Source organism: Micropterus salmoides, unplaced genomic scaffold (assembly GCF_014851395.1).
Source record: "Micropterus salmoides isolate LMB-PRFRI ecotype aquatic unplaced genomic scaffold, ASM1485139v1 Ms_hic_scaffold_4, whole genome shotgun sequence".
NCBI classification, from domain to species: domain Eukaryota; kingdom Metazoa; phylum Chordata; class Actinopteri; order Centrarchiformes; family Centrarchidae; genus Micropterus; species Micropterus salmoides.
The window spans coordinates 3,717,125-3,732,730 of NW_024043372.1; the positions used below are offsets into that span (position 1 = coordinate 3,717,125).

Here is a 15,606-nt window from a genome sequence, read left to right on the forward strand (position 1 = left end):
TCTCTACATCACAAGAAGTACACAAAATATTATCAAGGCTTCAAAGATTGAGTTTCGGTGGAGGATCATTTGGTCTAGTTCTGGAGGTTTGATATTTGACTGTTATCTCATCCCACCCTGAAATAACCTTCAGCCCAATAGATCCTGCTAGACAGGGTACATTAAGCTGTTATTATTATCACAATAATAGGGCACTGTTTTTGTGCCGATTTCACTATGGGAGGGGGTTAAGATGCCCTCGCTTCACACTGGCCTAATAGCGGTCACATACTTCTGGCATTGACTCGATGTATAAATATACTCTTGGTATTAGCGTAAAATTACGTCGGCATTGTAGAGATAAGTGTGTCTGCCTGTGGCTGTAATCTATACAGGCGAGGAACGTTTAGCCTTCACTGCCATTTTAAGGAATATAGCTCTGCAGTAGGTAAGAGAAGTGGGCATATATCTAGAAGGTCATAAGTTACGTTTCCTTGACTGCCTGGGAAAACCAGGGCAGGGTAATTGAAAGTAATGCTCCATCATCTGCTCCAGCAGAGCTACTCAGTGGTCATTAGATGAAGCCTGGTTTGCTGTTACAGCTCCTAGTTGTGGGTGTTAATATGGCAATTTTGGAATAACATATAGCTAAATATTAAGAGAGAAACTCTCTTTTGTTACATGAAAACTGAGTAGATGTCGGTAAAATAGATTTGAGTGTTTATTTGTTTAAAAGGTTTTGGGGGGAAAAAAAGTGAAATATTGAATGGATAACAATGAGTCACAGAAAGAGAATTGCCATGTGTAATGTTGTTAACCTACTTATTATTATTACATAATTATTCTTTCTAAAAGACCAAAAATGAAGATGTAACAATACTATAAAGAAACTTAAAGAAGAACCTTAAATGAAAAGAGTTTACAGCCTCTGTGAAACACAACACTGACACACAGCACCTTGGAGTCGTGTTTCTATCCACCTGGCGAACGTAATTCTCAAATTCACTCTGCTTTTAGCTCTGTGTGCTCTAACTCCAAGAATAACATCTGGCCTTTTAGCTGCTAAATGCATCACCATTGTCACCAGCTTGTTGCTAACTTTGTCTTCCGTTTGGTGCTCGGCAGGTAGCATACAATGAGTTTACTAGAGCTTTTTTGCCAAAAACTACACTATGAGAGTGAACTTAAACACTCAAGTTACAGTATGGATAACAGATCTGTGTTCTCAGTTCAGTTCTTTATTTTTATTCAACCATGTCAAACAGAATAAATTACAACTTAAGATAAGCCCTATATAAAAACATCTCAATAATCTTAAACTATAATAAAACCATATGGCATCATTAAAGTCCTTGTGCAGTAGAAGCGATGTAAGAGAAAGATGTCGGTATGCTCTCCACCAAACACCGGTAGAAACAAGATAGCAGGGTTGAGGCCGGCCCGCTTCAGCCTCCTCAAAAAGTACAGGTGTTTGTGGGCCTTCTTTATAACGCTGGCTGTGTTGGTGGCCCATGTGAGGTTGTTGGAGATGTGCAGGACCAGATATATAAAGGAGGACACCATCTCCACAGTTGCTCCATCATTGAAGAGGGGAGGAGGTGTGGTAAGTCCACAATCATCTCCTTAGTCTTTCCCACATTGATGCAGACAAGGGCGTCACTTTGTGTTGAAAAGTGGTGGGGACATTTAAGGGCTCATATTAGGGGTGTGATGAAACACTTAGTCCACAAGACATGATAATTCACAATATGGGAGTCATGAGAACAAGACAACAAGATACTCCAAGAAGAAGAAATATTCATTGTTGAATAAGGCTACTTGATCGGGGGGTGTGGGGGTCCTCCCCCAGAAGACTTTGAGCTTTAAACTCTTAATTTCCCGCATGCATTTTCTGCACCAATTCATGGTGGAAATATCTATTTATATGAAGAGAAACAAAATTCATGTGACCTGGTGACAAATCGGATTATAAAAATATTATTGAATACAATGCAGTAATTGGCAGCTTATTTGTGTAGCCTAAGTTACTTTTATTGGACAAGGCCTGTTTCTTTTGTCATTTGTTCATATTGTGCCAGTAAACAATATTTATTTGTTATTTAACATTTCTTCTTGCAAGCTGATTTTCAGAAAAGCAAATGCTTTCAAAAAGTGGTGGGGACATGTCCTCAGCGTCCCCAGTGCAAATGACACCTATGGATGCAGAGGTTTTTTGCTCTGCACTAGACATCGAGTTCCTGGACGCTGACTCGTCATTGTTGTAGATCAGTCCAACCCCAGCCGTGTCATCTGCAAATTTCACTACATGTTTGCTCGGGTATTTTGCAGAGCAATCATATGTGAGGAGAGCTGACACCAGAGGGCTCAGGACACATCCTTGTGGCGAGCCGGTGTTGAGTATGATTCTGTGTAGAAATGGTTGATGCTGATGAGGTGCTGTTCATTGCAGAACAAATGTAAACCGGAGAGTGTACAAGCTTGGGAGGCTCATTGTTGGTAAATGTATGGGACCTCAGTACTGGTCATTGTTAAATGAATATAGGGCGTCAGAAAAGTCACATAATTGTTATTCTCTCCAATCCCAGCACGAGTGAGTATTCCTCTAATCACTTGGCGAAAGAGAAAAGTTTGAAAGCACCGATAACCGATGTCCTTAAACTACTGCTGGACTTCATTACCTGAAGACTGTTAATGGCTTGATTAAATGCGTTTCCTATCTGCCATTACCTTGATTAAACCTCCATCACGAGTGAGATCGGGACCTCTGATATTAGATAAACGGGAGTAGGTGTGAGCTCTGCCGGCGGCTTCATCCAGCCAAACCTTTGCCTTTATCTTCAAAGACATAATTATAATGATGCGCTGACATTTTACTTTCTAAATGTTCTTCTGTTAATGGACATCAGTGGTGTTGAACTGGTGTCGTTTGTTACAGCTTAGACTATCCCAGTACAAGGTAATTACGTTCAAGTTCCAACATTTTTTACAATTACCCTTTAGCCACTGCACATTGTTGGACAGATTCTTACAGACAAAACAATGATGTTGAATTCTTTGCAGTTCTTCAGTTAAATATAATTTATTTACAAGAATACACCGTTTTAAGGAGATTGGCCAGCTGATCAATTCACCTGTCCAGTTATGAGAAGTAAGAATGAAGAGACGACTTTCTGTATGGTGGATAGTCTGATAAATCTGTCACCCAAAACAATCCCAGAACAACACCTCTCTCCAAGTGACCAGTTTCAAGATCATAACAAATTGCACATAAGAAGCTTGCGGGCTCTTTCTGTCATTTCAAAACAGTGATGTGGTCTTGAAGCCATTAGAGAAATAACTTTTTTATAGAATTGGTTTAAAGATTCAGCTGTGGTCGTTGTTCCTTGACTAAAACTCTTGCTCGGGGGAGGGGAACATGCATGCTCCTTTTCAGCAGCCTCTTGATTCAAATTCATAAGACACATCCTCCCCTGGGAGCTGCCCAGCATCCTCCACCCTAACCGTTGGTTACCGAGACATCTTTTCTTCAGCAGCTGATGCGGGTAGTTTTCCCATTTAGCCTATTAATAGCATGGAGCAGTTCTCCGGCCTCGGCATTACATACTGAGGTTTGCGTCCCATCTGTGCGGTACAGTTTATCTCAGCTGTTTTTGGGTTGGTGTGTGCCGTCTGCGCTGTCCCAGTCACTACTGTCAGTTCAGGGAGGTGCCCTAGTTCTGCTTGCTGCTGATGCTGGGAAAGACTTTTTACTGCTCTTTCTGGCGTTGCCACACACTCTCTCTCTTAATTTTTATTTTTTTGTCTTTTTCATTTTTACCCTCCCACCTCTTTATTCAGTGTTTCTGTTTTACATTTGATCTTACAGTAGGCTGTTATGTAGCCTAAAAGCTTACAGGAACTCACGTGCATGCATGCAGGCATACAATCTCTGCACATGAATGAATAAATAAATGAACACATGCAAAAAAAAAAAAAAAAAAGAAGCTGCGTGTCTCTGTCATCACCATTTCTGGTTCTCAGTCTCTTTTCTTCTGTCTCTCTCTTACTTGTTCTCTGTTCCCTCCAATTTTTGTTTCTCCTCGTCACACTTCCCCATCAGCTGTGGAGCAGCAACAACTAGCGGGTATGAGGGGAAATCTCTCTCTCTCTCTCTCTCACTCACACACTAATGCAGACTCACACACACGCACAATCCATCTGCTGGGGTGCTCAGTGCACTTGAGATTCTGCCTGCCTGAGCCTGAGGACATTGTGGAGGATGTTAAAATGACAAGCTTCATGTCTTAATTAGGATGAAATGTGTTTGCGGGGCAAGATGACAGTCACTCACACACACACAAAATATCCACAGATGCAGTACATCATGTAAATGGAAACTCATTAACTAACAAGTGTCTTTTGTTCATACATGCCTCTGTAGTATAGACACACGCACACTATACACACAAGCAGATATGAATAACTCTTGCCAGCTCCTATTTCTTTTTCTGATTATTTATTGAAGTATATTGACGACAAAAGATTTGAAAGGGCACAAAACAAATTTGGCACGGATTTGTGAGAGCAGAATTAGATTTGCGCGCGAGGGAGGACAGAATCGTGAGCGTAACAGATGATTTGAGGAGCAAGAGGAATCATGTAACTGCATTTGAGCAGCAGCACAGATTCTCACGCTTGTTCACTCCCCTGAGCGCAAACTCAAACTGAGAGCAGAGCATTACCTGTTCTATCAACCATACCTTTAATTTCAAAATAAAGTGGTGGGTTTTTTTGAACGACCAGATGGAAATAAAGAGCAAAATTTGGTGTCTCCATTAGCAATCAAATCCAAATGTTTTGAATCTAATTTGCTAAACTCATATTCAGTTTGTTGCCAAGTTATCACATTTTTAAGCCAATGAGGTAATAACTAGATATATATCATTATTTGTTTATCCGTTTTTATGAACAATTTTAACAGACAAAAATGATTCGATTCATTATAAAAAAAACCATTTATGAATATGGTTCATCGTCACATCTGAGCTGAGCGCTGCCCTCAGAAATCTAATGAGCCTGATATGAGGTGGTTCGGTTTACTGTGATCTGATCTGACTCCTTGTGGGTTTCAGAACACGAATGAGTCAAACAGAAGAAATTAATATTACACACTGCTATGACAAAAAAAGCCTGAGCTTGATTTATATTCCTGCGTAGGGTCTACGCCAGGCATTTATATTTGTGCGTCGGTGTCCCCATCATTCTGCAATTACATCCCCAAACGCTAGCCGGCAGTAGCGCTACAGCGTCCACTGTGTTGACCTTTTGGCCAGCCGAGCAGGCTAACTTCCGATTTAGCCCTCCGCTAACGTGAATGGGGGTAAAATTGTAAACGTGCTGCTGGTGTACCTTTTTCAAATGTTACAGACCGAATGTATCACATTCTGATTTCGCTCGGGTTGTGACGGTCAAATATATTGATCCACTGTGTTACAGCCGCCGTTTTGGCCGTTAGTAAAAGGTACTACAAAGCACGGGGCACTTCCTGTCGCCTCGGGGGCATTGCAAGGCTAACCAGTCCACCAATCAAAGAGATTGCGGTCCGCGTCGACTCGACGTGCAGTTACATTTTTGAGGAGGTGCATGTCAGGCTAAGCCGTAGGTGACGGCGTAGGGTAGGGGGTTACGCAGAGGCTACGCCATTGATTCAGCGCAGAAGTATAAAATGCACTTAAGGGGATCATGAGGATCACCAGAATTTGCAGATCCACACGTCATACAAGACATATTGGCATTAAACACTGTATTAATAATTATTAAGTACTGTACTGTATACTGTTGCCAATCGCTATTTACCGATGGATAAATGTATTCAAAAGCTTATTTTTTTGGAATGGTTGGCGAGCGTTTGCATGATTGTAGAAAAAGATACTGCTCTTATGAATCCGCGCCTGTCTGCTCTCAGATGTTGACTTGCAGACCTGAGTACCGCTCCGAATTAGTTTTGTGCTCTCTCAAATCTTTTGTCGCCAACATACTTCCATAATTCTTCTCCATTTGACTTAGCAAAATTTGTTCCCGCTCTGTAGATTTACACCTCAAATTGGTTCACACACACACAGAAACACACACCATCTCCCTCTGGTTCAGCGCAGCTCCGGCTCAAATTTATTCCGTTTCATATGCTTATAGATGGAAAACACAACTAAATGTGCATGTAATATGTTTCTGAGGCGGCCACATATTGCAGATACGATGCATAATACATGAGCAGTTCCACAAAATGCTACGTAATATGCATTAGTCGCACACTGTTTACAGTAAGGGGGAAATCCATTAAGAGGCTTTAAGAGGGAACTATGAGTTTTTACTGCTATATTTTCCTGCAAGTCACACATTATCATGGTTTGGTTTAAAGTTGAAACAGTGGCTCCACAGATGGAGGCTCATGCAGAATATTTCTGTATTCTCTGAAGTAAAGAAGATACTACAAGGGCAGATACTTAGCAGACACCTTTAAACTTTTCCTCGCTAGCCACTAAACTCGACCTCAGTGTATTTTTACAGTGTATTTTCACTTTTTGTTCTATCTGGAAAGCTTTGACATAGTGCATTTAGCTTTTCTGTTCATATTCCAAGTTAAAGGTGTATCTATGGCTGTACCTGTTAGAAAAATAGCGACAGCTCATAATTTTAACAAAGGAAAAAATGTCGTCTTTTAATTCAGTCTATTTGTACTTTTTGGGTGATTACATACTCTTGGCGGAATGTCTTTTGAAAACATCCAGAGAACTGGTTTTAGCTTGTAGCTGCTGCAGGCTTTATGTGTCTGCTACATTCTCTGGCTCTGCTGCAGCTATTCCTCCCTCAGCTTTCATACTCAAAACACCTTGAGGCTTCATTGCATTCTGGTCTGTCAATTCCAGTGTCAATACATAATTTAATGTCTAAAACTGTTTTTGTGGTGAATCCCTCCATCCATGATCGTGAAACATTGGTACAAGTTGGGAAGTAAATAAAGAAACCCTTCCTTGAGAAACTGATCTCTTAATAATGAAGTAATAATCATCACAAATGCGAGTTACATCACAAACACGGTGTCTGAAAGACATATATTTAGTACATTTAAATTTATATTTATACAATGTAGAATTTAAATATTGTCTTTTTGTAAATGATTCATCCAGAGTGCCTCCTGGTGCTGTATTAGCATGTAAATACCGTCCCGTCTATCACCTGCCAAGTGGGTTTTCATCAGTTTGCATGCACGCAGGATCTTTGTGAAGTAGGGAGGAGTTGTTTCGGTTCATAAACCTACAGGGGATCTTTTCCTCACTCCACCATCATTCCCCAACGGTCTGCGCCTCTCTGTCAACCACTGAGTGGATCAAAAATATCACCACATAATAAGAAGTTAACCTTCAAACACAACAAATTAACTAATGTATTACATACACAATTCACTGTCATAGAAACTCTTTGGTCTTTGTCTTAGCATCTAACCTCCTGAAATAAATAAAAGTGGATTTTAACGTAAAACTTGTGGAACCTTAGACATTCAGACTGCTGCAGAGATTTAGTGTCACATGTTCAAAGTTGCACCTTGCTATAGTGCATGAAATTAACTACTGGACACGTGTACCTGACATATAAAATGACAATATTCCCTATTTAAGTGTTGGGAGAATGTCTCCAATAAAGTAGCTTGAGTTGGCCTCCACACTCCTTCATCCAGATAAATCTAATAATGATAGAATCATTACTATAATTATTACGGCTTTTTGCTTTAAAATGTCAGTGAGGCTACAAAAGATGATGATCGTCTCATTCTCCTAATTAAGACCCTGTGGGCTGTTTTTAACACAGTTCTGGTCATTGAAATTTAACATTTTCAAACCATTTCTTTCTGCTGCTGTGGGGCTGACAACATGAAAAATAGTCTAGTTTTGCATTTAATATGGCTGCAGTTTGTCATGACTGCTGTAAGAAAATTTGTTTTCTTTTTAGTTGGTTTTTGTACACATAAGAAATCACTCAAATGTATGTGTGAATTGTGTTGTAACTTCAAAGTGGCACCGACACGTGGAAATCTCACGCTAAAGTACTGACTACACTAACTCGGACTGTTTGGTGTGTTTGGTTAAAAGCATTATTTTTCTCCATTTGTACAATCTTTGTTCTACTTAGGAAAGTTCCCATTTTAAATAATTCACAGCCACATGATTTGTGTCATATTTCTTCAATTTGGGTGGCTCTCTGGAGCAGCAATTAAATATTAAAACAAACTTCTGAAGTCGCACCCTAAATTGAATTATCCTGTCAGGGAAAATGACTCATTCAAGTGCCACACACACACAAACACAGATTCTTGCAAACAACCACAGATCCCTTAAATCTTTTTCTGGTGTTTCCTCTCCCAAACAAACACATTCATACACCAACACACACACGTAAAGGCCACAGGCTAAGTGGTGTGACTGGACTAGCAGATGTGAGTCATTTGTCAGACTATTGACCAAAGCCGCTGGATAAACTAAATGCCAATACCAGACGGACAGAGCAATGCTAATCCCTGTGTGTTCAGTGAGCGAGCGTGCGCGCGTGTGTGTGTGTGTGTGTGCGTGTCATCTTTTCTCTGGAGTGCTCTCAGCTTTGTGACAGTCACAAGGTGAACCAACAAATCCCAAAGTTTGTAAAATAGTGAGAGAAAAATGTCTCTACCCTCTACTTTTTCTGAATCAGAAAGGCTTCATTCAGACGTGAGTTTATAGATATACTTAATAAATGCAATAAAAATGATAACAATCTGATCTTTTGGGGATTACAGGGAGGATTAAACTCAATCAATACTTACTCATTGGGTCCTCCGTATGCCATATTTTCAATAATTTCCATCTTTAAGCTGGAAAGCCTTTGATTCACTCACTGCCATTAGGTAATACATCTCTGCTCAGATATCTGGGGTAATGTAAATGCATCTTATCTTAAATCTCTTGTTGTTTGCAGTGTAAACAGTGACCTCCATCTATTACTCACTAATATGTTTTAGTTTTATGACAACCTTTTTTTAGCTGCCTCTGATTGGGTACTTTAAGTATTTCCTTTTATACTGAGAGATAAGATGGATGAAATAAACAGAAATTGTCGGGTTTATCTAAATTTATTCTAGCTAATTTCAGTTATAGCAGGTCTGTCTCTCTCTCTCTCCACCTCTCTGTTTTATGTCTTTGTTAAACTGTGAGGGTGAATTAAACTGAGGTACAATATGTTGTTAAAACCTGCTTTCATTAGAACCAGCAGTGCATTTAGACAGAGACATTGCTATCGGGAACAATGAGTCACATTCATGAATCACCATCACTACATGTAGTTCAGATAGCAATCACTTTTAAAGTATTGTTTAAAAACCTTTAATCATTCAGAAAGCTCATGGCTACACAGCAGGATATAATGAAAGATGTTAAGTTTACTGAACTCTCAAGTGCAGTGAACTTCAGTTTGTTTTACATTTTCAAAACGTATGAAATGGCTTTGAAGTGACGGCCAACTCTGGTTGCATCCATCTTGCTCCACTGCCTTCCTTTCATGGACACAGCTTTGATTCATCTTACTTCTCCACATTTGGTCCGAGCACAGGGCAAAAGTTCAAGACCGAGTGTGAGAACAGGCGGGGTTTTCTGACAGCTGCATCAAACAAATGACAGACTGACAAGGCCAGTGACGATGATGGAGAGACGGGCATGACGGCAAGTTACAATGAACGAATGAGAGCGAGGGAGAGTGTGTGGAGCGGGCGGGGGGGGGATCAATGAGAGAATCCAAAACGGTGACAATCCCACACTTAACAACATTATTAATGGAGACCCAGAGCATGACTGTGACAGAGGGAGAGAGCGATGGCGACGGCTGAGAGACAGACGGTGACAATGAAAGAGCAAGAGAGAGAGATGGAGGCATTGATGACACAGAGACAGATAGTGACAGTGATGGAGAGACGATGGCAGACACAGACAGATGCAAACGATCCCGCCGCCTTGAGGTGTGAGGTTTGTGTCTTCGCTGCCAAAGTATCAGACTGCATTCAGCAGCTCTCGCTACAGATTGTGTTTGTGGTGTGTGTGTGTGTGTGTGTGTGTGGGTGGGTGGCGGCATACTTAAAGTGATGCTGCTTCGGGTTGACAATGCAGTACGCACAAACAAGTTACGTTCCAACTGGTGGACTGAATTCACTTTTGAGCAGACTTGAAGATGTAATCCTTAAACCTGTGGTGAGGAACTTTTGTCTCCCCCTTCTGACAGCGAGAGTAATTACACAACACTGTTGACACGTGCTTATGGCGGGTTAAAATGAGTACATTACGTCAGCCATGTGACGTGTATCACGTGACTTCACACATGTGACGGAACTTGCATAACTCACAGAACGGAAGTCAGTAACACTATTTAACTTAAAACTGAAAATAATAATAATCTTTATAGAGAACTTTTCAAAAACAAGTTACAAAGTGCTTTAACAAGTGCAAAAGTAATAAAACATAAAAACAAATGCATGATAAAAGCAAGAAAACACTTAAGAGACTAAAATACAGTTAAAAGTTAATATAATATATATAAAAATAAATAGAATCAAATCATAAATAGAATAAATTAAAATCGGGAAAGGCTCTCCTATAAAAGTATGTTTTAAGAAGGGACTTAAAAGAGTTCACTGACTCAGCTGACCTGATTTCCTCGCTCAGGCTGTTCCAGAGCCTCGGGGCCCTGACAGCAAACGCTCTGTCCCCTTTAGTTTTCAGTCGAGACTCTGGAACAGACAACAGACCTCTGCCCGAGGATCTCAAGGTACGTGCTGGTGCGTATGGGACTAAAAGGTCAGAAATATAACAAGGCGAGAGGCCATGAAGAGCTTTAAAAGTGATCAATAAAATTTTAAAGTCAATTCTAAAACATCCCAGTATACCATACCATAGCCAGTGTAATGAAGCTAAAACAGGAGTAATGTGGTCATATTTCTTTGTTGTTGTTAAAAGCCTGGCAGCTGAGTTCTTGACAATCCGGAGTCGAAGGTGTGTAAAATGGTCTGTGTCCTTTAAAAGTTAACTTTGATCGTATTTTTGATATATTTCTTTTACTTGGTTTCACATCAGATGTAAACGCTGTGGTCCTGTGTGAAAGTCCTGGGTTGGTTTGATCCGTCCATCCGCCTCTTTACACAAGACTTTCCTGCTTTTAATAATACGTCCCCCAACTTCCTTCGTTGCTGCCGTCGTACGCCCACTACAGGTCGCTGCCACAATAAACCTAAATATGGGTCGTGATAACAAGCGGACCAAACAACCTATTAGGTTGTTTTTCGGGGGGAGGACAGGCTGCATAGAAGACACACTGCCTGTTCGCCAGCACGGCAACTTCGTCACTGAGCCCAGATTTAAAAACTCTGTTATACTGTGAATACAGAGAAGCTTAATCAGCATAGTGTGAATGTGTTTGGTGAGGGCTTGAATGTAACGGATATATGAAAAAGCCCTGCACCCAAGCATTAAGATTTCAAGTCCTGGTTGATTTGGTAACATCCCTTATTACATGTGGCAACAGCAAGTGTGGTTTAATACTTCTATAAACAGTCCTTGAGCAGAGGAGTGACTGTTGTAGCTGTTGCAGCCAAACAAACCCGCGTTGTTTTTAATTAAAAAAAAAAAGTCAGACAATAATATTTGTAATGTAATTTCCTGCTTCAAGCTAGTGTTGTAGTACTCGCGTAGTCTCGGGCATTAAGGACTCGGGATTTTATTTCAAGACCATACCTTTGGGAATATCAACAAATTGAATTTGCATTGTATAATTTATTTGTTAACATCTTAACTTTGATTGGATGTAAAACATGCTGCTTCAAATGCAACCAGTAACGCTAATTAAAAATGTGTTGTTCCCGTTAGGGACTGTCCCCCCTCCCCACAATCGTAAACATGGAAAAGGAGCGTTGAATAAAGATGCTTCCGTCGATTTCAGCTCTTAGTGTTTGTATGTGGGTGTTTTAATGGGAATCTGGATCTTTCAGATTCATTTGAGAAGTACCTGTGATCTCGTTCCACATTTTATTGTGTCTCACGTAATGTGGGGAACTGGTCTTGGTCTTGACTCGGTCTTGCCCTCCCTCGGCCTTGGTCCCGACTTAGTCTCAGCCCCTAAAAGTCTCGGTCACGATAAACTCTGGTCTTGGTCTTGACTTGGTCTCAGTTTGGGTGGTCTACGTCGACTGTCTGTTGCAGAAAAATGCTGATCATAATTGATAAGTGGGGGAAAAAATTGTTAACGTATTTTATGTATGGTATGATTATGTATGTTTTTTTTTCTGTTCAGTCCTGTGAGTCAAGAAATTTAAACAGTCACTACCTATCAGCATTTTGCCTGATTTTACATCTTCAAACATATTTTGTCTTACATAAACACGCTTTAGTCTCATTCTGCATTTCAGGAAAATAATTTTGGGCTATTTAATTTTAATACATACATTATAATGTCAAGCCTGTGCAGCCTACTGCTGGGCAATTCAGATTGAGAGTGTCAGATGCAAAGTGAATACCAATGACATGTTCTAAACATCAAACAATGATAATACCAGGGATTTGTCTGGATTTGTAAACTATTAGGCGGACAGTTGCAATAACAGAGACAGTGACAGAGGGTGGCATTGATGACAGACAGAGTGACTGTCGTGAGGCCTCGAGGAGCGAGGCCATTGGCCGTAAAGTTGGCTTTGTCTTCAAGGTTGATTCACCAAAGGCTGACTGAGAAAGGAACAGCAGAAACAGACTGCTGTGGGCTCAGATGTGTGGTCAAACACAGAGACTTAATCGAAGCAGCATGTTAAACAGACAAAGACAGAACAGATAAAGAGTTAAGATCCTGTTCTGTCTTGTTGCTTGTTTTACAGTCAGAAGTGACTGCAGTCAAGGACTGCACCCAAGCTCAACTCTTCAGAGACTTCTTTTTCACAAGAGGACACCAACACAGAAAAGTCAGAAGTGGTGGTTTGCCTTTGGTTTTATCTCTGACTTCCAGCACTTTACATTTACTTTTTATATGTAAGCAATGTGCAGTTGTGGATCCTTTCAATGTGTTTAATCGTAAAGTTACACAGATTAATACTTGAACATTTTTTAAACTTTAAATTAACTTCAAACATGCATTTCACTTGCAATATTGCTTCTGCACTCTGCAAATGCCTCCAATGTCCAACACAGCGCCTGTGCATTTATGTGGTGTCGGAATAATTCACATGAATGCCGCCTGAAGTCGGAACAACAACTCGGAAAGTCTGAAAATTTTGGTGCACAAGTTGCCGAGTTGTTGACGTCATACAGGTAGAAACATGGCAGACAACATGGTTGATGGTTAGAAACGTTTGATTCAAAGCGCAAAATCACATATTGCGGATCCATTTTTTTTCCCTAACTTGTCATTTGTAATATGGTATTAGGTTTTAGTGGCCACTCCTTATTTACAACAACACATATCCAACACCCAACATGGTTTGAATGTAGCATCAGTTAGCATCAGCCATATTAAACAGCTGATAAAACTATGGTTTAAACTTTTAAGGTTCGACCAGAAATGCATCTTACTTTTTTAACTTTTCAATATTTTTCTCTTGTTCAGTGTAACTTATAGTGACTGCAACACTAGAATAAGCTCTGAGGTCTGTTGTTTTCTGGGTGCACTGGTGCAGTCATGAGGATTAGTAACATCAACAGTGCCTGGTACAGCAAGGACTGTGGATGTGTTCATTCAGGCTCTGATGCTAACGTCATGCTGCTGTAACGGGACAGGCAGACGGTGACGATGAAAGCCACACCTTTGGTATTCTTGTGGGTTGTAAACTATGCTAAAACACGAAATGGCTATGGATTTTTTGGGGGGAAAATAAAAAAAAGTCTAGACTTATCGAGAATGAATATAAATAATTGCTGCCCCTTTAATTCACAAACCAAATTCTATTGTACTTTTAGTCACTCAGTGTCTCATTTTCATATTTCCACCTTCTCATCTTTTCCTCTCTCTGTTTCACAGTGATCTGCAACTTCCGGGGCTCAGTGACTCAGGGTTTGGCTCTGGAGGTGGGAGAGACGGTTCAGATTCTGGAAAAATGTGAAGGTAAGACTTCTACCTGATGAATAGCTTGAGAAATGAGAGACTGTGGGGGGTTGGTGTTTGATGCAGCAATAATGTCCTTGATCATTCTTACAGCAGCACCGGAACATCGCTAAAGCACCAGTAATCACTGTAAATAGCGTCCAGGTTAGAGATAACTGCTGTGTCCTAAAAAAAAAAAATGTTTTACATATGTTACGAAAGTATAAGAAATCAGGCTCTTATTGTACTGATGTAGCTATTCAGTGATCTTCCTTGGAACTTATAAACCTTTTAAAGCAGGATTACTTTTGGAAAATTTGTTCAGGTAACTAAAATTTGAGCCTAACATTGTTGGCTAATGCACCACGCTTCTTTCTGGTGGAGTCATAAACCTCAAACAGATTCCAGTCAGTAACTTTAATAAGATACCCGCTCTCTTCATCTTAAACCTAGTAAAAAGTGTTTTAACAGTTTGATTTTGCCACCAACATTTCCTGCATTAATTACTGAGTGACAGTAAATACATACAGCTGAGTTGCTTTGTGTAGCTGTATCTAAAGTGTTGTAAAATTGTAATGTATCAAGGTCCATTTCCCCACAGATTTTCACATGGGCACCAGATAGAAAAGCTTCTACATTAATGCTGTGTTGTCACAAATGCACACAGTAAAAACAAAGCAATCATCGCTGCATCCATAGTTCTCTCAAATAATGATTGCAAATAGCCTCTAATAGACCAGTGCAGGCCTGGCCTGGCCGAGAGCCCAAGTTATTAGCTGATGTTACTCCCATTGTTATTCCTAGTTTGACTCACAGAAATTAGCAACTCAAGCCAGGATGTGTCTGAAGCCAGGAAGTGTTGTCTTTTGCAGATAATGAGTGAGTATGTGCTTCATTAGCCACAGCTGGGCAGGCTGCTATCATAGATCCAGTGCCAGAGGCTGATTGGGCCTCTCTTTACCCAGGGAGGGAGATGCTCCTGAGACAGAGAGGGGGGAAACATTCCAGTTAATGGAAAAGAGAGAACAAAACGGGTTTACTTTGCTTCTCTCTTCTGGCCTCTGCTTCCCCTTGTGTTGTCATCTCGAACAATCCTCTTCACTCCCTCTCCTCTACATTTTTCTCCTCTAATTGTCTGCTTGTATTAACCAGCCTCATATTCAACTCTGAACTAACCTCATGGCATCCAATCAGCATCTGTTTTGCTCTGCTTATGAAATGCAACCCTTCTAGCTGGGGACACAGACTATTGTCTAAGCCCCTGTGACAGCTTACCACACAGTGATTATCAGGGCAAAACAGGGCTAACTTTTGTCCAAGATTCCCCCAGCTCCTGTCATCATCTCTACATGCAAATGCATTTTTAGAGAATACCCTCCAATGAACAGTTGGTTAATAGCACAGAGAGAATGTTTTTGTGTAATTGGTAGTTATTTATATTGAGGCAAACATGTTTTTATTTTATAAATATGTCATATCATGCTGAATAAGAAATGTCATCAATGTTTCTTTTCT

The 15,606-nt window shown here is 40.3% G+C and overlaps 1 protein-coding gene across 1 annotated transcript in view; it reads left to right on the forward strand.

The window, feature by feature from the left end:
• LOC119886749 (dedicator of cytokinesis protein 3-like) overlaps positions 1 to 15,606 on the forward strand; it is a 214,445-nt gene that overhangs the window by 66,651 nt on the left and 132,188 nt on the right. The window contains exon 2 of the mRNA XM_038697686.1: positions 14,029 to 14,112. Coding sequence (XP_038553614.1) covers positions 14,029 to 14,112 — 84 coding nt within the window. The remainder of the gene's footprint in view (positions 1 to 14,028; positions 14,113 to 15,606) is intronic.